Source organism: Chlorocebus sabaeus, chromosome 6 (assembly GCF_047675955.1).
Source record: "Chlorocebus sabaeus isolate Y175 chromosome 6, mChlSab1.0.hap1, whole genome shotgun sequence".
Classification (NCBI taxonomy): domain Eukaryota; kingdom Metazoa; phylum Chordata; class Mammalia; order Primates; family Cercopithecidae; genus Chlorocebus; species Chlorocebus sabaeus.
In genome coordinates this window covers 58,379,995-58,403,650 of record NC_132909.1, presented here as the reverse complement: position 1 = coordinate 58,403,650, position 23,656 = coordinate 58,379,995, and the positions used below count along the sequence as shown (strand labels likewise).

At 55.3% G+C, this 23,656-nt stretch overlaps 3 protein-coding genes across 18 annotated transcripts in view; 2 read left to right on the top strand and 1 right to left on the bottom strand.

Moving 5' to 3' along the window:
- The window catches only part of CREB3L3 (cAMP responsive element binding protein 3 like 3), a 41,969-nt gene extending 36,868 nt beyond the window's left edge, over nucleotides 1-5,101 (top strand). The window contains 5 exon segments of the mRNA XM_073017111.1: nucleotides 1,383-1,489; nucleotides 3,172-3,240; nucleotides 4,108-4,192; nucleotides 4,399-4,495; nucleotides 4,672-5,101. Coding sequence (XP_072873212.1) covers nucleotides 1,383-1,489; nucleotides 3,172-3,240; nucleotides 4,108-4,192; nucleotides 4,399-4,495; nucleotides 4,672-4,985 — 672 coding nt within the window. The 3' untranslated portion in view covers nucleotides 4,986-5,101.
- Nucleotides 5,102-6,891: 1,790 nt separating this feature from the next.
- On the bottom strand, nucleotides 6,892-15,843 carry SIRT6 (sirtuin 6). 5 transcript variants are annotated; one of them, XM_007994861.3, is made up of 8 exons: nucleotides 15,722-15,843; nucleotides 14,041-14,168; nucleotides 12,023-12,205; nucleotides 9,941-10,000; nucleotides 8,657-8,752; nucleotides 8,495-8,575; nucleotides 7,811-7,934; nucleotides 6,892-7,729 (listed from the first exon to the last, which is right to left on the bottom strand). In XM_007994861.3, the coding sequence occupies exons 1-8, from the start codon at nucleotides 15,785-15,787 to the stop codon at nucleotides 7,400-7,402; spliced, it is 1,068 nt and encodes a 355-aa protein (XP_007993052.3). In that variant the 5' UTR covers nucleotides 15,788-15,843; the 3' UTR covers nucleotides 6,892-7,399. The 5 variants fall into 5 exon arrangements, with proteins under 5 accessions (XP_007993052.3, XP_072873210.1, XP_072873211.1 ...); XM_073017109.1 differs by having other exon boundaries at nucleotides 12,023-12,211; nucleotides 14,047-14,168; XM_037994315.2 differs by having other exon boundaries at nucleotides 7,577-7,729; nucleotides 7,811-7,894.
- A 111-nt stretch (nucleotides 15,844-15,954) lies between these two features.
- Nucleotides 15,955-23,656, top strand: part of ANKRD24 (ankyrin repeat domain 24) — a 44,385-nt gene continuing 36,683 nt past the window's right edge. For 2 of the 12 annotated variants that reach the window (XM_073017101.1, XM_073017099.1), the window contains exons 1-3: nucleotides 16,718-17,212; nucleotides 19,130-19,183; nucleotides 19,335-19,406. In XM_073017101.1, coding sequence (XP_072873202.1) covers nucleotides 16,889-17,212; nucleotides 19,130-19,183; nucleotides 19,335-19,406 — 450 coding nt within the window. In that variant the 5' untranslated portion in view covers nucleotides 16,718-16,888. Of the gene's footprint in view, nucleotides 16,692-16,714; nucleotides 17,213-17,548; nucleotides 17,633-19,129; nucleotides 19,184-19,334; nucleotides 19,407-23,656 lie in introns of those variants that run through there. The other 10 variants (XM_037994621.2, XM_007994850.3, XM_037994623.2 and 7 more) reach the window with 9 other exon arrangements.

The following is a 23,656-nucleotide window of genomic DNA, read 5'->3' as shown; positions in this document are numbered from 1 at the left end:
CTGGGACTACAGGCATGTACCACCACAGCCAGCTAATTTTGTTGTTGTTGTTTTGTTTTAGTAGAGACAGGATCTTTACTAAATATTGCCCAGGCTCGTCTTGAACTCCTGGACTTAAGCGATTCTCTTGCCTTGGCCTCCCAAAATGCTGGGATTACAGCACTGTGAGCCACCGCGCCCAGCCTGACATTCCCATTTGAAGACACTTATTGGCCGGGCGCAGTGACTCATGCCTGTAATCCTAGCTCTTTGGGAGGCAAAGATGGGTGGATCACCTGAGGTCAGGAGTTTGAGACCAGCCTGGCCAACATGGTGAAACCTCGTCTCTACTAAAAATAGGCATGGTGGTGAAGGCCTGTAATCCCAGCTACTCAGCTGGAGTTGGGAGAATCACTTGAACCCGGGAGGTGGAGGTTGTAGTGAGGTTGACATCTTGCCACTGCACTCCAGCCTGGGCGACAAGAGTGAAACAAGAAAGAGAGAAAGAGAGAGAGAGATTGAGAGAGAAGGAAGGAAGGAGGGAGGGAGGGAGGGAAGGAGGGAAAAAGGGAAGGAAGGAAGAAAGGAAGGAAGGAAGGAAGGAAGGAAGGAAGGAAGGAAGGAAGGAAGGAAGGAAGGAAGGAAAAGGAAAAAAAGGAAAGCAAAGAAAGACGAAAAAGCATGTATCAATTAGTCTTGAAACACTTCCTGTCTCCAGGGAAAGGTACTGTTTCCAGAGATGGCCCCAAGGTGACACAGTGGTACCCGTGCTCAAAGTCCGGTGGGCAGTTGCCCATTTTACAGTATTGGGAGCTGGGAAGAGACCCTCAGACCCAGGCGCCTCCCAGAGACTCTGTGAGGGTTTGCGCAAAGCGTAGCTTTGAGTCATTAGGAATCTGCCTGTGGGTCCTCGGGGATGTCTCATCTGGAAAGAGGATGGGGTGAAGTTGTGGGGTAGAGGTTAGGTGAAGTGGGATCAGGACAGTGGGGACTGTCCCACTGTCCCCAAAGTGAAGACTTAAATTTTTTAATTTTATTTTTATTTATTTATTCATTTATTTATTTATTGAGATGGAGTTTCGCTCTTGTTGCCCAGGCTAGATTGCAATGGCACAATCTTGGCTCACTGCAACCTCCGCCTCCCACGTTCACACCATTCTCCTGCCTCAGCCTCCCGAGTAGCTGGGATTACAGGCACCTGCCACCGCGCCTGGCTAATTTTTGTATTTTTAGTAGAGACAGGGTTTCACCATGTTGGCCAGGCTGGTCTCGAACTCCTGACCTCATGTGGTCCGCTTGCCTCGGCCTCCCAAAGTGCTGGGATTACAGGCGAGAGCCACTGCCCCCGGCCTCCAAGTGGGGACTCGCTGCCCTGACATCCTCCTCTCCATTGCACTTGACAGTACGAGGAGCGAGTGCTGAAAAAAATCCGCCGGAAAATCCGGAACAAGCAGTCGGCCCAAGAAAGCAGGAAGAAGAAAAAGGAATATATCGACGGCCTGGAGACTCGGTGGGTAGTGCTGGACCCAGACTCTACACTCGGGGAGGGAACTGAGGCTCAGAGAGAAGGAGATGTGGCTAAGACCACACAGCTTAGGGTCTGACAAAATTGGAGGTGATTCTCGTCTCTGGAAGAGATCATGCTTCTTACTGATTGCAGGGATGGGAAGATGCCTAGAGATGGTGTAGGACAAGGGTTTGGGAGACCCTTTGCCCCCTGGAAGGTGTGCGGAGAAAGGACAGTGTGACCCATCCTATTCTGACCCTCTGCCTGAAGATAGACACTTCCTTCCTTTTTGTGTGTGTGGCAGAGTCTCACTCTGTTGCCCAGGCTGAAGTGCAACGGTGCGATCTCGGCTCACTGCAACCTCCACCTCCTGGGTTCAAGCAATTCTCTTGTCTCAGTCTCTCCAGTAGCTGGGATTACAGGCGCCCGCCACCACGCCCAGCTAATTTTTTTTTGTATTTTTGGTAGAGATGGGGTTTCACCGTGTTGCCCAGGCTAGTCTTGAACTCCTGACCTCAGGTGATCAGGCTGCTTCAGCCTCCTAACATGCTGGGACTACAGGTGTGAGCCACTGCACGTGGTCTGTCCTCTTTCTTTCTTTTTGATTTTTTTTTGAGACGGAGTCTCGCTCTGTCGCCCAGGCTGGAGTGCAGTGGCCGGATCTCAGCTCACTGCAAGCTCCGCCTCCCGGGTTCACACTATTGTCCTGCCTCAGCCTCCCGAGTAGCTGGGACTACAGGCGCCCGCCACCGTGCCCGGCTAATTTTTTGTATTTTTAGTAGAGACAGGGTTTCACCGTGGTCTCCATCTCCTGACCTCGTGATCTGCCCGCCTCGGCCTCCCAAAGTGCTGGGATTACAGGCGTGAGTCACCACGCCTGGCCCTGGTCTGTCCCCTTTCTTAAATGCAATCTGCTACGCTTCTCATCATCTTTATCCAGGGTCATTCTCCCCACCACCCTATGTCCTGGGTAATTGTATCCCATTTCACAGACACAAAAACTGAGACCAGAGAGTGAAGTGGCTCAAGGTCATGGGTCGGTGGGGAGAGTTGAAACTTGAATCTCCTGGGATGTCCGGTTGTCCTGATATTTCATCTTCTGGAAACATCACTGCCTGAATCTAGGAGGCTTGGCGGGTTTTTGTTTGTTTGTTTTTGTTTATTGAGATGGAGTTTCATTCTTATTGCCCAGGCTGGAGTGCAATGGTGTGATCTTGACTCACTGCGACCTCCACTTCCCAGGTTCAAGCGATTCTCCTGCCTCAGCCTCCCAAGTAGCTGGGATTACAGGCGCCCACCACCAAACCTGGCTAATTTTGTATTTTTAGTAGAGATGGGTTTCATCACGTTGGCCAGGCTGGTCTAGAGCTCCTGACCTCAGGTGATCCGCCCATCTCGACCTCCCAAAGTGTTGGGATTACAGGTGTCAACCACCACACCCGGCTGGGGGGCTCAGCTTTGAGTGAAGCCCCCTCCGTATTAATGCAGAAATGGGACCTAGGAACCAGGCCGATGTGGGTTCAAATCCCAGCCCCATCTGACCTGCCAAGTAACCTTGGATGAATGACTTCCCCTCTCTGACCTTGGGTTCCCTGCTTGTAACGTGAGGCCTCCCGGGGAAGATGTCAGTGCGGCCGTCTGCTGACTGGCATATGCTGAATGTCAATGTGTCTTTCTCCTTTCAGGATGTCAGCTTGCACTGCTCAGAATCAGGAGTTACAGAGGAAAGTCTTGCATCTCGAGAAGCAAAACCTGTGAGTCTGGGTCCTGCCGGGGCAGAGGACAAGGGAAGCAGCCCCAGAGTCCCTTGCAGGAAAAGCAGAGAGCCCATGTGATGGCAGAATGACATAGGAAATAAGAGTTTCACCTACGGGCTGGGTGCGGTGGCTCACACCTGTAATCCCAGCACTCTGGGAGGCCAAGGCAGGTGGATCACCTGAGGTCAGGAGTTCGAGACCAGCCTGGCCAACATGGTGAAGCACTGTCTCTACTAAAAATACAAAAAAATTAGCCGGGCATGGTGGCAGACGCCTGTAATCCCAGCTACTCGGGAGGCTGAGGCAGGAGAATCGCTTGAACTCGGGAGGCGGAGGTTGCCATGAGCCGAGATCGCACCACTGCACTCCAGCCTGGGCAACAGTGCAAGGCTCTGTCTCAAAAATAAATAAATAAGGCCGGGCATGGTGGCTCACGCCTGTAACCCCAGCACTTTGGGAGGCTGAGGCGGGCGGATCACAAGGTCAGGAGATCAAGACCATGCTGGCTAACACAGTGAAACCCGGTGTCTACTAAAAATACAAAAAAATTAGCCGGGTGTGGTGGCGGGTGCCTGTAGTCCCAGCTACTCGGGAGGCTGAGGAAGGAGAATGGTGTGAACCCAGGAGGCAGAGTTTGCAGTGAGCTGTGATCATGCCACTGCACTCCAGCCTGGGCGACAGAACAAGACTCTGTCTCAAATAAAATAAAATAAGTAAAATAAAATAAATAAACAATAAAGAGCCGGAGGTCCTTGAAGGATGGATGGAATTTGGACTTTAGTGGGGCTGGGGGACCCCGGAAATGGACGAGAAGCAGGACCAAGTCCCTTTAGGGCTCAGCGGAGGCCTGCCTGTCTCTCTAAGGTCCCTCTTGGAACAGCTGAAGAAACTCCAGGCCATTGTGGTGTAGTCCACCAGCAAGTCAGCCCAGACAGGCACCTGTGTCGCGGTGAGTCCTGGTGCCCCCAGGAAAGCCGGGGACCTAGGCTTCAGCAGAGGGGCCCATAGGGAGGTGACAGTGTGTCCAAGCTCTCCTCGTGCCCCAACTCAAGTATGATCCAGTCTGGTCTTTGGGGCCTCAGTTTCCCTACCTGTGGGATGGAGGTGCTTGTAGGGAAGGGGAGGGAGGGGTGACCCTGCTGCTGTCTCCACCAGGTCCTGTTGCTGTCCTTTGCCCTCATCATCCTCCCCTCTATCAGCCCTTTTGGCCCCAACAAAGCCGAGAGTCCCGGGGACTTTGCACCTGTGCGAGGTAGGGGATCCCCGCCTTTGAAACCCTTGTCTGGGCTCCCCAAGTCTCCGTCCTAGGCCTCTGGGGGAGGGGAATAAGACCCCTGTGCTTCTGTTCCCTGAGGCTGGGGGCCAGGGAAAGGAGCATAGGACCCCACCTCCACCTTGTCCCCTGTGATGCCCCCCTTCCCCAATCAGTGTTCTCCAGAACTTTGCACAACGATGCTGCCTCCCGCGTGACCTCTGATGCTGTGCCGGGCTCTGAGGCCCCAGGACCCCAACCCGAGGCTGACACAACCCGAGAAGGGTCTCCAGGAAGCCCTGGGGCAGACTGGGGCTTCCGGGACAGTGCAAACCTGACCAATTCGACGGAGGAGGTAGACAATGCTACCCTGGTCCTGAGGAATGCAACAGAGGGGCTGGGCCAGGTCACCCTGCTGGACTGGGTGGCGCCTGGGCCGAGCACTGGCTCAGGACGTGCAGGGCTGGAGGCGGCGGGAGACGAGCTGTGAGCCCCGCCAGGACTATGCTCCCAGGTCCCTCTGCCCAGGGGTGCCTTGGGGATGCTGCTCTGGACAGCGACCCACCTGGGGATGGGACATGAGGCCGAGACCCCAGCAGAGATGCCAGAATGGGGGAGGCACAGCTCACAGCCACACACCCAGGGCCTGACTAGGGCCCACACAGAAACCGACACTCAGACACATGGCAAAGAGAGAGCCACAGGACCCGGGAAATACACACAGAGCCAGGAGCAGAAGCAAAGAGCAAACACACATACAGCCTGAAACAGACCCGGACAGACAGACACAGCCTGAAACAGACCCAGACAGCCAGCCTGAAACAGACCCGGACAGACAGACACAGCCTCAAACAGACCCAGACAGACAGACACAGCCTCAAACAGACTCAGACAGACACAGCCTGAAACAGACCCAGACAGACAGACAGACACAGCCTGAAACAGACCCAGACAGACAGACAGACACAGCCTGAAACAGACCCAGACAGATACAGCCTGAAACAGACCCAAACAGACAGACAGACACAGCCTGAAACAGACCCAGACAGACAGACACAGTCTGAAACAGACCCAGACGAACAGATAGACACAGCCTGAAACAGACCCAGACAGAGAGGCAGACACAGCCTGAAACAGACCTGGACAGACAGACAGACGCACACACACAACAGATGCCCAGCAACCGGCCTCCCTCGCACACTGGGAGGAGGCAGCCGCTCGAGACTGCAGGGAGCCTGGCCCTGGAGCCCTGGGTGCGCCCTGGTCTTCGGAGCAGCCACGGCCCACAATCACCCCTTTTTCTAAGACTGCCTGATCCAAAATAAAGTATTTTGACAGAACCTTGTTTTGGTGTGGAGGCGGAGTCTGGGGCTCCTCGACTCCCCAGAAGGAGGGGCTGGGCCAGCCTGGGATGGGGGAGTGAGGTGTGGGCTCCACACCCCCGCCAGATGCCCGCGCTGGAGCTGCGGAAGGAGAGGCGCCGGGCACGACTTCAGCACCTTGGAGAGCGGCGGCAGGCGGAGTGCGGGGAGGCAGTCGTGGCGCTTTCAAGGTGTCCGCGCCGGGGTTTGCGGGAAGGCAGCTGCCTTCCCGGGGATCTGGGCGGTCCACCCCGCTCGTTTTGCGGGTGGGGACACGGAGGCGTCGGAAGTGGAGGGACTGCCCAAGGTCACAGCTGGGAAAGGTGGAACCCGGCTGCGCCTGCGGTCTTCTGTGGGGTTGCCCCCCAGAGGGCTGTGTGCGCCTGCCAGGCTGCAATCCCAATTGGGCCCAAAGCACTGGAGGGGGCTCATAGCCTGGGGGCAAATGTTAAACAAACAAACAAAAAATGCACATAAGTGTATAACTACAAACTGCGTGCTTAGAAAATGCCAGCTGCTGTATTGACTTTATCAGAAAACTGGCCTGATCCCTCCAGAGGTGGGGTGGGTGAGGTGAGCCCTTGTTCCTTGCCCCCAGGCTTGAGGGGCAGGGATTGCAACGGAGCCCAGGCAGGTGGTTCAGGGAGGAGGGGACCAGGAACTCCTGACCCAGGGGGCGAGGACCTGCCACAAATTGGTAATTTAAACACTCACTGGGCACGGTGGCTCACGCCGGTTAAGTCTAGCACTTTGGGAGGCCGAGCTGGCCTGACTGCTTGAGCCCAGGAATTTAAGACCAGCCTGGGCCACAGAGTGAGACCCCCGTCTCTACAAAAAAAATGCAAACAATTAGCTGGGTGTAGTGGCACAAACCTATAATCCCAGCTACTCGGGAGGCTGAGGCAGGAGAATCGCTTGAACCCAGGGAGGCAGAGGCTGCAGTGAACGGAGATCAAGCCACTGCATTCCAGCCTTGGTGACAGAGTGAGACCCTGGCTCAATAAAATAAAATAACATAACATAAACACACTGAGATGCAAGAAGGAAATTTTTTATTGCATTGAGGACTTTTCCAGAAGCCTGGTGGACCCACGTCTCCCTCCAGCCCCAAAGGCAGTGCAAAGCCTCTACTGTGTCCCCCACTTCGAGGTGGGTCTCCCCTCCTGCAGGGTCCATGGAGGAGGGGTAGGGTGGGGTGTGGGGGGCCCAGTGGGGAGGCCCTGGGGGCAGAGGGAGTTCACTCCTGTTTAAGCTGGAGACCAGGGAGGGCCCAGCCGCACCTCTGGACAACACTCCAAGTCAGAGGATGGGGTGTGGCAGGGGCTCAGCTGTTAGCTCTGGGGTGTGGCTTCTTCCCCAAACCCCACCAAAGGCCCCTAGAGCCCAGGGAGAGACCATGGAGGTCCGGTGCAACCCCTGGCCTGCAGCACAGCTCTCAGAGCCCTGAGGCTCCCGGGGACAGAAACAAGTAACAAAGTGAGACCACGAGAGGAAAAGAATCCACAGTTGCTACAAAAAGCCCCACCCTCCCCAAGCACCCTGGTCAGCTAGGGACCGCCTCGGCCTTCACCCTTTTGGGGGGTCTGTTGGGGGCAGGGCTGGTGGGCCGCTCCCGTTTGGGGCTGGCGGGCTCTGAGCCGTTGTGCTGGGCGCAGGGCTCCTGCTTGGGGCCGGCAGGGATAGAGCCGTTGATTCGGGTGGGTGATTCCTCCTTGGGCTCCAGCTTGGGGGTAGGCGGGCGGGGCAGGGGTGGCAGCGCCCTCTCCAGCACGCGGGGGCCGTCCCAGGCGGGGATCTCCAGCCCCAGGTGCTTCATGAGCCGGGTCATGACCTCGTCGACGTAGCCATGGATGCGGAGGTCAGCATGGCGGTCCTGCCAGGGGACGGGACGGTTCAGGCGTGTGGGGCAGAGGGTGCATGGCGGCCCTGGGCAGGGGTGGGCTCAGACACCTACATGCTTGGTGGGCTGCAGGTTGACGATGACCAGGCGGCCCCCCCGGCGCTTGGTAGCCAGTGGCAGGTTCCCGCTGGGTCGGATCTGCAGTGATGTTCCCAGCGTGATGGACAGGTCGGCGTTCCTGGGACCAGGGAGTGTGGGCTTAGCCTGATCCCTTCCCCAGCCCCGCTCCTGCCAACATCTCGAACCAGCCCTGGGGTCTGGCTCACACCTAGGTCATCTGTGCTCACTGGGGCGGTAAAGGCCAGCCCCGCTCCTGAGTCAGCCTTCGGGATCCTACCCCGCCCTCCTCTGCTGTCGGCCGGCAGGGTCATGGATCTGGGCCAGCCCTTAGACACTCCTAAGGAGCATCACAGTGTGGTAAGAGCTTGGATGCCTAGGGTGGGACCCTGGCTCAGCCACCTCCCGCTGGGCAGCACTGGATAGAAGAGACACCTGGCCAAAGCCTTGGTTTCCTTGTGCAGCACCCACCCAGAGCCATGAGGCGAGGAGTGTGTGTGTGTGTGTGTGTGTGTGTGTGTGTGTGTGCGCGCGTGCGCGCAGCCCCTGGCCTGGCCCACCTCCTCCAGGAAGCCTCCCCTGACTGCCTCTGAGCCAGAGCCACTGCCCCGTGCTGGAGCTGGCTGTGTTTGTGCTGTCGCCCCAGCCCGCCCCACCATAGGCTCCCTGGGGGGGTCAGACCTGCTGGCCTCATCAGCAAGTGCCAGGTCCCGGTCGGGCAGGGAGTCCTCCCAGTCTAGGATGGTGTCCCTCAGCTCCCCCCTGCAATGAGGAAGCCGAGGAGAGTCCACAGGGGCCTAGCAGCCTCCCCTGGAGCCCAGGGCATGGGTGGGGGTGGCTCACCTGCAGGCCCGCAGCCCCCTTGCCTTAGCCACAGTGCAGAGCCGGCCCGTGGCCTTCAGGCCCATGGTGCCCACGACTGTGTCCCGGACGTACTGCCTGTATCGGGGAGGAATGGGGAGGATGGGGCTGGGTCAGCCCCCGTGGGTGACTCTCGCACTGTTTCTAGGGCGACGTTCTCCCAGGAAGGTGGGTGGACAGGTCACCAGAACTAGCACCCAGAGTCACGAACGAGGAGCCTTCCAGGAATAACAGGTCAGGATGCTGTTCGGTGCCCACAGCACAGAAAACAAAGCAGGAAACTGTCTCAGACAAAGCTCGAGAGACAGGACCCCGCATGGGATCCCGGACCAGGAGAAACAGGAACCATTGGAGCATGGGGACAACAGGCCGAGTCTGGATTCAGGATTAGAGAAGGCGATGTCCACTTTACTTTTCCTGACTTTAATCGTTATACTGGGACGGGTGCGGTGGCTCACGCCTTTCATCCTAGCACTTTGGGAGGCTGAGGCAGGCAGATCATGAGGTCAGGAGTACAACACCAGCCTGGCCAATATGGTGAAATCCCATCTCTACTAAAAATACAAAAATTAGTTGTGGTGGCGGGCGCCTGTAGTCCCAGTTACTCGGGAGGCTGAGGCAGAAGAATTGCTTGAACCCGGAGGTAGAGGTTGCAGTGAGCTGAGATTGCGCCAGTGCACTCCAGCCTGGGTGACAGAGCAAGACCGTCTCAAAAAAAAGGAGAAACACAGAGATAAGAAGGCCCCTGTAGCTATAGGCCCAGGACCACCAAGGGTGGCTGGCTGCCACCAGCAGCCGGGAAAAGGCAGGACAAATCCTCCACTACAGGTTGCAGAGGAGCACGGCCCTGCAGACACCTGGATTTTGGACTTCTGGCCCCCAGAACTGTCACAAATTTCTATTGCTCTAAAATGCTTATCTGCGGCAGGTTGCTATGGCAGTGCCAGGACATGGATGTACCCCCCCCAGGAGGGAGGCATGCCCCCCAAATCCCTCTAGGAGGCAGATATGCCCCTCAGATCCCCCCAGGAGGAAGGCATGACCCTCAGATCCCCCCAGGAGGGAGGCATGCCCCTCAGATCCCCCCAGGAGGGCCACACCCCAGTCCCCCCACATCCTCTGGGTCTCTGGGACAACAGATTCGGCCCCCAACCCCTCTGGCAGAGCCTGCCCTGAGGGAGGGATGGTGGCTGCATGGCTCACACTGTGTACCCGCCTGGGGGAAGCCTGGCAGAGCCTCTGCCCCTGCACCCAGGTGGCACTCACGTCTTACACTTGGCACATTCTTCCACGAACATGTTCCCATGAAGCTCTGCCAATTTGTCCCTGTGGGAGAAGGAAGGGGCTCGATGGTGGGAAGGGCTCCCTGGATGCCCAGGCTTTGGGGCTGGTGCTAAGCCCTCTACTCCAGGAAGGCTTCCCGGACTCCTCTCCCACAACGTTGATCAACTCCTTTCTGGCTCTTCTAGCTCGTGGCTCCACCACTCATCTGCTATGTGTCTCTGGGCAAGTGGCCCAACCTTTCTGAGCCCAAGGAATCATTAACCCCTGCGGCTGAACCCACCTTAGATAACGGGAAGCCCTTTCCACTCAGAAAATGCCCGTCCCCTCCGACAGCATATGGGAACCTCTTGATGTCACCAGGTCAGAAGCACAGGAATTCAAATTCCCAGTTTATAATGGAAGAAACCGAGGCAATGAGTGGCCCTGAAGCATGAGATCCAATCCCAGCTTTATTTTATTTATTTATTTTATTTTATTTTTTTGAGAAGGAGTCTCGCTCTGTCGCCCAGGCTGGAGTGTAGTGGCGCGATATCAGCTCACTGCAAGTTCCGCCTCCCAGGTTCAAGCCGCCAGCTCACTGCAACCTCCGCCTCCTGGGTTCAAGCGGTTCTCCTGCCTCAGCCTCCTGAGTAGCTGGGACTACCAGCACCCGCCACCATGCCTGGCTAATTTTTCTTTTTTGTGAGACGGACTGGCTAATTTTTTGTATTTTTAGTAGAAAGGGGGTTTCACCGTTTTAGCCAGGATGGTCTTGCTCTCCTGACCTCGTGATCTGCCCGCCTCGGCCTCCCAAAGTGCTGGGATTACAGGCGTGAGCCATCGTGCCTGGCCTAATTTTTCTATTTTTAGTACAGACGGGGTTTCACCATGTGGCCAGGATGGTCTTGATCTTCTGACCTTGTGATCCACCCACCTCGGCCTCCCAAAGTACTGGGATTACAGGCACAAGTCACCATACCCGGCCCTCCTTTGCTTTTGCTTTTTTTTTTTTTTTGAGACAGAGTCTTGCTCTGTCGCCCAAGCTGGAGTGCAGTGGCACCATCTCGGCTCACTGCAACCTCTGCCTCCTGGGTTCAAGCGATTCTCCTGACTCAGCCTTCCGTGTAGCTGAGATTACAGGCGTGTGCCACCACGCCCTGCTAATTTTTGCATTCTTAGTAGAGATGGGGTTTCACCACGTTGGGGAGGCTAGTCTCGAACTCTTGACCTCATGATCCACCCTCCTTGGCCACCCAAAGCTCTGGGATTACAGATGTGAGACACCGTGCCCGGCCTCTCTTTTGCTTTTATAAATAGAGAAAAATCTCTTCCTCACCCCTTACCCATAGGTGCCCAGCTCCTCGTCTCAACAACTGACCTGGCTGTCACCGGCTGCTTCAGGGGTAAGACCCAGCAAAGAGGGGCAGGGGAGGGCCACACCTCTATTAGGAAATCAGTCTGCCCCAGAGCACAGGTTCACTTCAGTGTCAGACACGTTTAGTGTCAGATTAATAAAGATGGAAATTAAAAACACAACAGGCCGGGCGCAGTGGCTCACGCCTGTAATCCCAGCACTTTGGGAAGCCATGGCGGGCAAATCACTTGAGGTCAGGAGTTCAAGACCAGCCTGACCAACATGGAGAAACCCTGTCTCTACTAAAAATATAAAATTAGCTGGGTGCGGTGGCACCTGCCTGTAATCCCAGCTACTCAGGAGGCTGAGGCAGGAGAATTGCTTGAACCCGGGAGGCTGAGCCGAGATTACGCCATTGCACTCCAGCCTGGGCAACAAGAGTGAAACTCGGTCTCAAAAACAAAAATAACAACAACAACAAACTGCAACTTCTAGACCCTGACAGCTCCACTCGGCCCCATCCCAAGGGAAATTCTGCCTCTGGCCCCGGTGGGGACAGCTCTGAGCCATGGGGCTCAGAAATCTCCACATACTGGGCCAAGAAAGATCCAGAGAGCTCAGGGCTAGAATCTTACAGAACCAGGAAAAGGGGACTTTCCCCCTAAAAACGCAAACCCGGTTTGTGGGGCCCCAAGTGCTTTCCTGGGGGGGGGGTGGGGCCCGGGTGTTACCTGGGGAAGCCTGAGCGCACATGGAGCCCGTCCACGTTCTGGCTGACCAGGAAGTGAAGGAGGCCCACGCGTTCCAGCTGCACCAGCGCCATGTGGGTCTGCGTGGGCCGTGCGCTCTCAAAGGTGGTGTCGAACTTGGGGGCCAGGCCTCGCTCCTCCATGGTCCAGACTCCGTGGGGACCCCTGAAGGTAGCAGGCCGGGAGAGATGGACAGGGAGAGGGGAACAGAAAAAGAGACAGAGGGAGCATCAGAGAGGCATAGAGAGAAAGTTGGAGAGAGAGAAAATCAGGAGACAGAGAGAGGGAATCAGAAAGAGAGAAATAGAGGGTGAGTCGGAAGAACAGGGAGAGGGGGATAGAACAAGACACAGACAGAGAGATAAAGAGTTAAAGGCAAAGAAAGCAAGTGAGAGACAGAATCGGAGAGAGAAAGAGAGAGGGAGAGGCAGAGAGAGAGAGACGAATTCACACCAAGGCAAAAATGACTTATTCTATTCAACCAACACTACTGCTGCAATGAGCCCGGACAACACCCACATGGACCCAAGCCCTGCCCTCCAGAAGCCCTTGATCTTGGGGGAGACATGTGGACACAGACCCTCTGGCCCCACGAGTCAAGCCTGGACCAGAGGAGGTACCCGGGCCTGGGGAAGCCCAGTGGAGGTGGTGGGGGCCCTGGGCTTCCCCAGGCCCAGGTATCTCTTTTGGTCCAGGCTTGACTGGGCTTCCTGGAGGAGGCTGAGCAGTTTCTTGCAGGGTGAGAGGGAAGATCAGACAGAAGGGGTAAACAAAGGCCTGGGTGCTGGGAAGAGCTGGGAAATGCAGGTGTTTTGGGGCTGCAGCAGGAGCAGGAGGGGCTGAAGTTGAAGAGGTGATTCAGGGCTAGGGCAGGAAGGGCTTCAGCTTCCAGCACAAGGTATTCAGAACTCTACACTGCCTGGCAATGGGGAGCCACAGCAGGTTATGGAAGAGGAGAAGGAGGAGAAATGCACGCCTTGGAATTCTTTTTCTTTTTTGAGATGGAGTCTGGCTCTGTCGCCCAGGCTGGAGTGCAATGGCACGATCTTGGCTAACTGCGACCTCCGCCTGCCGGGTTCAAGCGATTCTCCCACCTTGGCCTCCCAAGTAGCTGGGATTACAGGTGCCCGCCACCACGCCTGGCTATACTTGCAAATGTGAAAGACTACATTTCCCAGCATTCCTTGCAGCCAGATGTGATCAGGCAACTGTGTTCTGGCCAATGGGGTGAGTGGAATGCTGGTTGTGACAGGGACACATCTTCGTTTTGTTTTGTTTGTTTTTAGACGGAGCCTCACTCTGTCGCCCAGGCTGGAGTGCAGTGGTGCAATCTCGACTCACTGCCTCCACCTCCCAGGTTCAAGAGATTCTCCTGCCTCAGCCTCCCAAGTAGCTGGGACTACAGATGTGTGCCACCACACCTGGCTAATTTTTTTTTTTTTTTTTTTTTTTTTTTTTTTTTGAGACGGAGTCTGGCTCTGTCGCCCAGGCTGGAGTGCAATGGCCGGATCTCAGCTCACTGCAAGCTCCGCCTCCCGGGTTTACGCCATTCTCCTGCCTCAGCCTCCCGCGTAGCTGGGACTACAGGCGCCGCCACCATGCCCGGCTAGTTTTTTGTATTTTTTTAGTAGAGACGGGGTTTCACCGTGTTAGCCAGGATGGTCTCGATCTCCTGACCTCGTGATCCGCCCGTCTCGGCCTCCCAAAGTGCTGGGATTACAGGCTTGAGCCACCGCGCCCGGCCAATTTTTGTATTCTTAGTAGAGACAGGGATTCACCATATTGGCCAGGCTGGTCTGGAACTCCTGACCTTGTGATCCCCCACGCCCAGCCAAGGGACACATCTTACAGGGAGGGGGTGTTGCCCCTCCCCAGTACCCAGGATACATCCAGGAGAAAAGCAGATGGATGGGTTCTAATTCCCAGATGTATGTGGCTCACAAGGAAGCCCCTGGCAGCCTGGTGGGCTTTGCCTCGAATTCCCCTGCACACTCACAGACCTGAAGTCGGGAATGCCAGAGGCAGTGCTGATGCCAGCACCCGTGTGGAACACCACATTGGAAGACTGCCAGACCAGCCTCGCCAGCTCCCACACCTTCCGCTCCAGCTCCTCCGGGGGGTCGAAGATCTGCGGGGGGAGACAGCAGATGGAGGGGTCAAAACAGTTCCCCGAGTGGCAAGGCCACACACAAGCAAGCCACAGACTGAGCTGTCCCTGTCTTGCCTGAGGGAGGAAAACGGATTGGAAAAGGCAGCTTGTCCTCATGCCCCTCCTCTGCCTACAACCTTCCATGACTCCCACTTGCCTTGTCAAAGCCCTAGCCCTCCCCACAGCCCACCAGGCCCTGCACTACCTCCCCTGCCCCCTCCCTGCCCTCTTCTTCTCCCTCTCCCCGCCTCACTCTGCTCCAGCCACACAGGTCTCCTCCCTGTTCCTCCATCACACCAGGCACAGTCCTGCTTCAGGGCCACACCCTTTAATGCTCTTCCCCCAGATACCCACATGGCTCCCTCCCTCACCTCCTGTAACTTGTGGCTCAGATGTCACTTCAGTGACAGTGACACCTCCCTTGGCCACCTGGTTTCCATGCAACCCCTAGTCAGTCTCTCTTACTAGAAAGAGGGGTTTTTAATCTGTCTTGCTCCTGGCTGTGGCCCTAGTACCTAGAAAGTGCCTGACCCATGGTAGGTACTCCATAAATGTTGGTAGAATAAAGTGACTAACAGGCCAGGCGTGGTGGCTCACGCCTGTAATCCCAGCACTTTGGGAGGCCAAGGTGGGTGGATCACTTGAGGTCAAGAGACCAGACTGGCCAACATGGTGAAACCGCACCTCTACTAAAAACACACAAATTAGCTGGGTGTGGTGGCAGGTGCCTATAATCTCATCTACTCTACGGAGGCGGCTGAGGCAGGAGAATCACTTGAACCTGGGAGGCGGAGGTTGCAGTGAGCCGAGATCGTGCCACTGCACTCCAGCCTGGGTGACACAGAAACTCCGTCTCAATAATAATAATAAATAATAATAATAATAATAAAATAAAGTGACTAACAGCAGCATGAAGAGTGGGGCTTCTGGACGGGTGCACACCATCGGCGCTCATTAAATGCATGATTCAGAATGCATGGGCCAGCCTTTACGGAATGGGGCCATCTTCCCCTCGTTTGCAGAAAGGATGGATATGGAGATCCAGAAGGGAAATGACTTCCCCAAAGTCCCACAGTGCGCGGAGGGGGCAGCCGATCCCTCCACTTCCCCTCCGAGTGGCTGGAGGGATCTTTCTGGCACATTCTGTCCAGGTCCCTCGCCAGGGCAAAACCGTTCCCCATCACCCTCAGGATAAAGTACCAACTCCCCAGCCTGGCATTTGAGCCCCATCCTGGCCCGACTCTGGAAACCTCCCAGGCCTAATCGTTCTCCAAATGTGTTTATTCCCACCTCCCTGCCTTTGCGCCTGTCGTCCCCTCCTCCTGGAACTACATCCCCTCTCTCCCCCAACAGCCCGGACAGGGTGGCCACAGAGTTGGGCGTGTTCGCGTCCCCGGGCGCGCAGGGGCGTCACTTCCCGCCCCTTCCTCACTGGGAAGTCCCTCCCATGGTCTAGCCTCAGTGCCTCCTGATATTCCCACAATGCTCCGCGGCCCGGGGGAGCGAAGCTCGGGACCCTTGGACGCGCTCACCTCAGGGAGGCCGCACTTGCCCTTGTCCGCGTACGGCGACAGCCCCGCCGCATAATTCACCGACATCCTCGCCTACTCCACGGGAACAATAAAGTTTCCCTTGTTGAGGCCGCTTCCGCCGGAAGCGGGGCGGGGCGGGGAAGAAGGAGGAACCGCGTTCTCGTCCTGCGCACCCGGCCTCCCACGGCAAGGCGCATGCGCCTCGTGCTGACGCCGCAGGCGCCATGTTAACTGCTGTCAGAAGGAGACCTGGCCCTTTGCATGCAGGCGTCCGCGCGGCTTGGGAAGAGGCTGCCCTATGACCCGGGCGGGAAATTGGGGCGGTCACCTACGTGACAGTTCTCCAGTCACCTCTAAAATGAGGGACACAGGCTATCGATGCCCCCACAACCCCTTTTACGGATTAGTAAATTCCGTAAGGACGGAGCCGGACAGCAGGGACCCCAGTCCAACGGTTTTGAATGCCACTCAGAGTTATCAGAGTATCTTTTTTTTTTTTTTTCTGTGAGGGGGAGCTTCGCTCTGTGGCCCAGGCTGGAGTGCAGTGGAGCGATCTCGGTTCACTGCAACCTCTGCCTCTCAGGTTCAAGCGATTCTCCTGCCTCAGCCTCCCTAGTAGCTGGGATTACAGGCGCCCGCCACCACGCCCAGCGAATTTTTGTATTTTTTAGTAGAGACGGGGTTTCACCATGTTAGTCAGGCTGGTCCCGAACTCCTGACCTCAGGTGATCCGCCGGCCTCGGCCTCCTAAAGTGCTGGGATTACAGGCCTGAGCCACTGCGCCCGGCCAGGTTATTTGAGTATCATCCAACTGGAGGTTCTGCGTTCTGCAGGACGGGTCCTGCTCAAGGTCAATGGGGCTGGTGGCCTGGAGGACTCATTTAAGAATCATGTGTTGAGTACCTACTTTGAACAAAGGTGGTACCATCTATGCCCTGGTGGCTGGGGGTGGACACAAACATGTGACCAGGTAATGGTGACATGGTGTGGTTGGGGTGCAATGGGTGACAAAGAGGGCACAGGGCAATGAGGGAGCTCACAGGAGGCACCTGACCCAGGCTGGGGGCATCCGGGAAGGCTTCCTGGAGGAGGAGATGTTGCAGCAAAGATCTAAAGAGTGCATGAGCCAGGTAGAGCCGGTTGGGGGTGACATGAAGTACAGAAAGAATGTTCCTGGTCAGGGGAACAGCAAGTGCAAAGGCTGAGAAGAGAGGAAGAGCATGGCTCCTTCCAGAAACTGAAATCAGTCCAGTGATGACAGGGAAGATCGTGGGTGTCTTCCCGCCAGAGCCAGTTGGCCAACAGGCAGTCCGCTGCCAGCCTGTCTCCTCCCTCGGCTCATCCCCGGCCCCCTGGGGCGGCCGCCCGCTCAGAGCCGATCAGGTGTCAGAGTGGAGCGGCTGGAGCTGCTCGTGGCCCAGCTGGGAGTGGGTAACCGGAGCCGGCAGTGGGCACTGTGGCCGGGAGCTCGGGGCACTGGAGCTGCAGGAGGTAGGGGAGGAAGGAGGTGGGAGAGGCCCAGGATGGAGGATCCCCTTAAGGCCCCAAGCCCCTGAGCCCTTGTGTGTGGGAGAAAGAAGCTGTGCTGGGGCCCAGCCAGGCTTCAGAGCTACCCGGGTACCCTGACACACACATGCACTCCTTCACCCACACACTTCGCACTTGCCGGCCTGTGCCCTGCCTCACTTCCTCCAAGGCGGGTGCTCAACATCCCACCCGGCCATCAGGCCCTTCTTATTTACCATCACCTCTTCCAGGAAGCAGCTCCCTAAATTTAGCAGGCATTTTTCCCTCCCCCAAGCCCACGGATTGTCTTCTCCCAAGCAGCCTGTGAACTCCTCTGTTGGGTGTCTTATTACCCCCTGCTTTGGGTGTGATTGAATCCTCCAGTCAGAGGTAGAAGAAGAAAGGGTAGGTAGTGAGTGAATGGGTACTGGTGGAGGGGTAAATGAATGGATGGGTGGGTGGATGGATGGGGGGCGAATAGATGGATTGGCGGTTCGGTAGATGGATGAATGGGTGGGTGGGTGGATGGATGGATGGATGGATGGATGGATGGATGGATCAATCCATGGATCCATGGATGGATGGGTGGATGAATGGATGGACTGGTGGGTGGGTGGGTGGATGGATGGATGCATAAGTGGATGGATGAGTGGATGAGTGGATGGGTAGGTAGGTGGATGGGTGGGTGATTGGGTGGGCAGATGGATGGATGGATGAATGAATGGATGGATGTGCGGATGGATGGATGGATGGATGGATAAGTGGATGGATGAGTGGATGAGTGGATGGGTAGGTGGGTGGATGGGTGGGTGATTGGGTGGGCGGATGGATGGATGGATGGATGGATGGATGAATGGATGTGCGGATGGATGGATGGGTGGTTGGGTGGATGGATGAAGGGATGGATAAGTGGATGGATGGGCAGATGAGTGGATGGATGAATGGTGGGAGTTGGTAGGTGTTTGGGCGGTTGGATGGATATGTGGGTGAAGCCTGATTAAAGGGTGATGAAGAACCATGAGAACACGAATTGGGTGGGTGAGTTTGTGGGTGGTGGCCAGTGGGTGGGTGTACAGTGCTTAGGTGGGAGGATGGATGCCCAGGTGAGTGCATAGGTGGCAACTGGGTGGAAGGGTGGCTTGGAGAATTCACAAGTAGGTAGGTGGACAGATAGAGGCCATCCCAACCCCTACTCCCTGGTAAGAGGCAAATACAGATTCTCCATCACAGAGATCCCTTTCAGACATAGGGCCTCACAGTCACACCCCTCAAAAAACACACCCCCTCGAGATAGTCCTGCCTGACCTCCGTGCCTGCACATGCGGAACATAGAACAGGCCCAGGTGGACAGACGTGCACATGTCCCACGCTCACGTCACACACATGCATGCAGCCATCGCCCCAGACCTCCACCCACTATGGGTGAATTGCTGTCACATGGAGGTTCCCTCTGATTATCTAGCAAACAGGCCTCTGTGCTGAGAGCCCTCAGGCCTGGCTTCAGTCCCCAGGAGCCCCCGACTGTTGCAAAGACAGAATCAGCCCAGACCCTTCCAGCCCATGGAGCCAGGAGTGAGGCAGAGGAAGAGACCCAGCCAGGGTAGGCGGGAACCCAATTTGGGGAGTTAGATCTCTGCTTGGGAACGAGAGGCAAAGCTGATCAGTAACTGGGTTTTGAAGGATGAGTAGGAGTTCTGAGAAGAAAAAGGAAACCGTTCTAGGCAGAAATAACTGCACAGAGAGAAAAGTTAGACCAGAGAAGGCTTGATCTGTTTGGACAACAGGAAATACCAGCGAGATGCATTTATGGAGCCCCTCATGTTTGGCCAGGCTATATGTAGGGACCATACTGAAAACTGACCATGAGTTGCTCAAGAAAGGATCATTTCTCTCGTTTTATAGATGAGGGAAATAAAAACAGAGAGGGCAAGTAACCTGCCAAAGGACACACAGCAGGTAGGAGAGACAGCAGGTCTGTGCCTTGCTCTAGGGGCCAGGACTGGTCAGGGAGGAGGAAGTGGCCCTTTTGAGGAGGGAGAGGCAAGGGACCCTGCCACCCACCAGGACTGGTGTCCCTCACCTTACCCCCACCCTTGACCTTCCTCAGGTGGCCTGGGAAGAGGAGAAACGCAGGGCACCGACCATGAAGACTCTCAGGGCGCGATTTAAGAAGACAGAGGTGAGTGTGAGGCGCCAGATGCCGGATACACGCCCCCCCCCAACTTCAGGCTTCTGTCTCCTGGGGCTTGGCTGAAGACCCTCGCTTTCATTCCAGTACCCACCTCTTCTCCTTTCCTCTCTGCTGCCCCCTAGCGTCCTGACCTCCCCACTGCTCCCCGTACAAGCTTTCCAGCCCAGGCCTTTGCCCAGGCCCTAGTCTGCTCCCCATGGAATACCTTCTCCCTGCATTGCCACCTATCAGACCCGACCCTCCTCATCACAGTTTGGCCCCAGTACCACCTCCCCATCCAATCTCCACTCTCCCCGGCCACAGTGACTGCTTGCTTTTCCAAGGACCCACTTTCCCTTGGACCTTGATCCTTTGCTTTGGAGTGTGTGTACTCAGCACATATTTAGATAGCAGGCGCCGTTCCAGGCACCGGGGAATCAGCCAGGGAATAGGGCAGGCAAAAATCCTTGCCCTCGTGGGGCCGACCGCTGAGTACGGGAGATGAACACAAAACAAGATAAATAAGTGACAATGTGTATTTTGTGTTGCGAAGACAGACAAAACAGGAAAAGGGAATTGAAGCATCCTGGGCAGGGGAGGTGGCTGCAGTTTTTAAGAGGGTGGCCAGGGAAGGCTTCCCAGAGAAGGTGATATTGGACCAAAGACTGGAAAGGGAAGGGGAGAGCTGGGCATGGTGACTCATGACTGTAATCCCAGCACTTTGAGAACCCGAGGCAGGCAGATCACTTGAGGTTAGGAGTTCGAGACCAGCCTGGCCAACATGGTGAAACTTTGTTTCTACTAAAAATACAAATATTAGCTGGGCGTGGTGGCGGGCACCTATAATCCCAGCTACTCTGAGCCCAGGCTGAGGCAGGAGAATTGCTTGAGCCCGGGAGGTGGAGGTTGCAGTGAGCCGAGATTGTGCCATTGCACTGCAGCCTGGGCAACAGAGTGAGACTCAATCTCAAAAATAAAAATAAAAATAAAAGAAGGGGAAGGGGAGTAGGGGAGGGAGTTTGCAGGAATTGCATTCCAAGTGGCTAGAACAGCCAGTTCAAAGGCCGTGAGGTAGATCCAGCTGTCTTCTCTTGCATCTGTGTCTTTAGCTATGAACTCCTAGAAAGATATGCTTCCTCCTCTGTCATCCCCATTCCCTCCCAGCCCCCTAAGTCCCTGTGGCGGCCAGTTGAGGGCACAGATGGAGAGGATGAAAGGGAGGGCTCACCTCCAGGGACAGGTAGTCAGCCTTCCTGAGCACCTCTTTGTGCCTGGCCTGGGTGGGCAAACTTGACTTGGAGCCTTTAATTTTCCCATCATGGGATACAACCTCCCCAACCGGTGTGGCCTGGAGAAATCAGGGAGTCTACCTGGAGGAGGCAGCGCCAGAGCAGAGCCTGGAAGAATAGGGAGGATTTAGAGAAGTGAAGGCAGGCACGTGAGGAGCGGGGCACAGACCCATGTGGGGACAGACTCGGAGGCTGGACCAGGTCTGCTTGATTCACGGGCATGACAGGCAGATTCTCTTGGCAGGAGCAGAGAGTGCGAGTGAGTGGGAGCTCAGGATCTTTGAAAGCCATTTTTGAAAAGTCAAAAAGAGAGGCCTGTGGAACAAACCTGGATTTCATTTTTTATTTAATTTTTTTTTTTTTTTTTTTTTTGAGACGGAGTCTCGCTCTGTCGCCCAGGCTGGAGTGCAGTGGCCGGATCTCAGCTCACTGCAAGCTCCGCCTCCCGGGTTCATGCCATTCTCCTGCCTCAGCCTCCTGAGTAGCTGGGACTACAGGCGCCCGCCACCTCGCCCGGCTAGTTTTTTTTGTAGTTTTAGTAGAGACGGGGTTTCACCGTGTTAGCCAGGATGGTCTCGATCTTCTGACCTCGTGATCCGCCCGCCTCGGCCTCCCAAAGTGCTGGGATTACAGGCTTGAGCCACCGCGCCCGGCCTTAATTTTATTTTTGAGACGGAGTTTCCCTCTTGTCGCCCAGGCTGGAGTGCAGTGGCTCAATCTCGGCTCACTGCAAACTCCAACCCCCAGGTTCAAGTGATTCTCTTGCCTCAGCCTCCCGAGTAGCTCGGATTGCAGGCGTGCACCACCATGCCCGGCTAATTTTGTATTTTTAGTAGAGGCAGGGTTTCACCATGTTGGCCAGGCCGGTCTTGAACTCCTGACCTCAGGTCATCCACCTGCCTTGGTCTTCCAAAGTGCTGGGATTACAGGCATAAGCCACCATGCCTGGTCCAATTTTTTTTTTTTTTTTTTTTTTTTTTTTTTTTTTTTTTTTGAGACAGAGTCTCTTTCTGTCATGCAGGCTGGAGTGCAATGGTGCTATCTCAGCCGACTGCAGCCTCCAACTCCTGGGCTCAAATGATCCTCCTGCCTCAGCCTCCCAAAGTGCGGAGACTACAGGCATGCACCACCACACTGGGCTAATTTTTATTTTTTATAGAGATGTGTTGCCCAGGCTGGTCTTAAACTCCTGGCCTCAAGCGATCCTCCTACCTCCTACCCAAAGTGGTGGGATTACAGGTGTGAGCCACTGCACCCAGCCAAGTCTGGGATAGAATCAGGTGGCTCTGAGTTCAGATTCTTCCTCTGTCCCTGGTGTCCTGTGTAACTCTGGGCGTGTCATGACCCCTCTGTGGCTTCCTTCAGTTGTTTGGGTTCATTTTATTTATTTTTGAGACAGAGTCACACTGTTGCTGAGGCTGGAGTGCAGTGGCATGATCTCTGCTCACTGCAACCTCCGCCTCCCGGGTTCAAGCAATTCTCCTGCCTCAGCCTCCCAAATAGGTGAGACTACAGGCGCCCGCCACCATGGCTGGCTAATGTTTTTGTATTTTTAGTAGAGACAGAGTTTCACTATGTTGGTCAGGCTGGTCTCAAACTCCCGACCTCAGGTGATCCGCCCACCTTGTCCTCTCAGAGTGCTGGAATTACAGGCGTGAGCCACTGCACCCAGCCCATTTTATTTTTAAACTATTTATTAATTATCATGTTCCCTTTCATTTCATTATTCATTTTAATTTTATTTAAAATATTTTAATTTAATATCATTGAATACACTTATTTCTTTTAAGTTTTTCTTTCTTCTTTTTTTTTTTTTTTTTTGAAGGAGTCTCACTCTGTTGCTCAGGCTGGAGTGCAGTGTTGTGATCTTGGTTCACTGCAACCTCCGTCTCCTGGGTTCAAGTGATTCTTTTCTTATGCCACAGCCTCCCGAGTAGGTGGGACTACAGCACACTACCACGCCCAGTAATTTTTTTGTATTTTTAGTAGAGATGGGGTTTCCCCATGTTGGCCAGGCTGGTCTCAAACTCGTGACCTCAAGTGATCCGCCTACCTCGGCCTCCCAGAGGGTTGCCATTACAGGCATGAGCCATTACAGACACGCCTGGCCCTAAGGTTTTGTTTTTTGTTTTTTTTTAAAGAGATGGGGTCTCACTGTGTTGTCCAGACTGGTCTCAAACTCCTGGGCTCAAGAGATCCTCCTGCCTGAGCCTCTCAAGTACCTGGGACTACAGAAGTGCAATACTGTGCCCGGCTTATTTATTTTATTTTCATTTTTGTTGATTTTTGAGCACGATAGAGAACAGAAGATGTGCTTTGCAGGTGTCAGCTCATTTAATCCTCACCACCATGTGATGAGGCAGAAGCTTTTATTATCTTCATTTTATAGATGAGGGCGGGAAGCCCAGAGAGGTTAAGACACCTGCTCAAGGTCACACAGCTAGTAAGTGAGGCACAAGCCTTCCCCTAGGGCTGCATTACTATGAACATGATTGGCCTGGAGGTGGGAGGGGGGTGCATTGATTGAAAAGAGAACAGGTGGAGACAGACAGCGGGAGAGAAAGAGGTGAAAAATGGCTCATTAACTGCTTACAAAATGTGGCATTGGGTGAGTTTCATTCACTGTGGAGTGATCCTAAAATTTTTCTTCCCATTTGGAATCAATTTCTCGATTATATTTGCCCTTTGAACAATTACAGCCCACCACCTGCACAGTCAAAAATCGATGTAGAGGCCAGGCACTGGGGCTCATGCCTGTAATCCCAGCACTTTGGGAGGCCCAGGCGGATGGATCACCTGAGGTCAGGAGTTTGAGACCAGCCTGGCTGACATGGCGAAACCCCATCTCTACCAAAAATGCAAACATTAGCTGGGTGTGGTGGCACGTGCCTGTAATCCCAGCTACTCAGGAGGCTGAGGCAGGAGAATCGCTTGAACCCGGGAAGCAGAGGTTGCAATGAGCCGAGATGG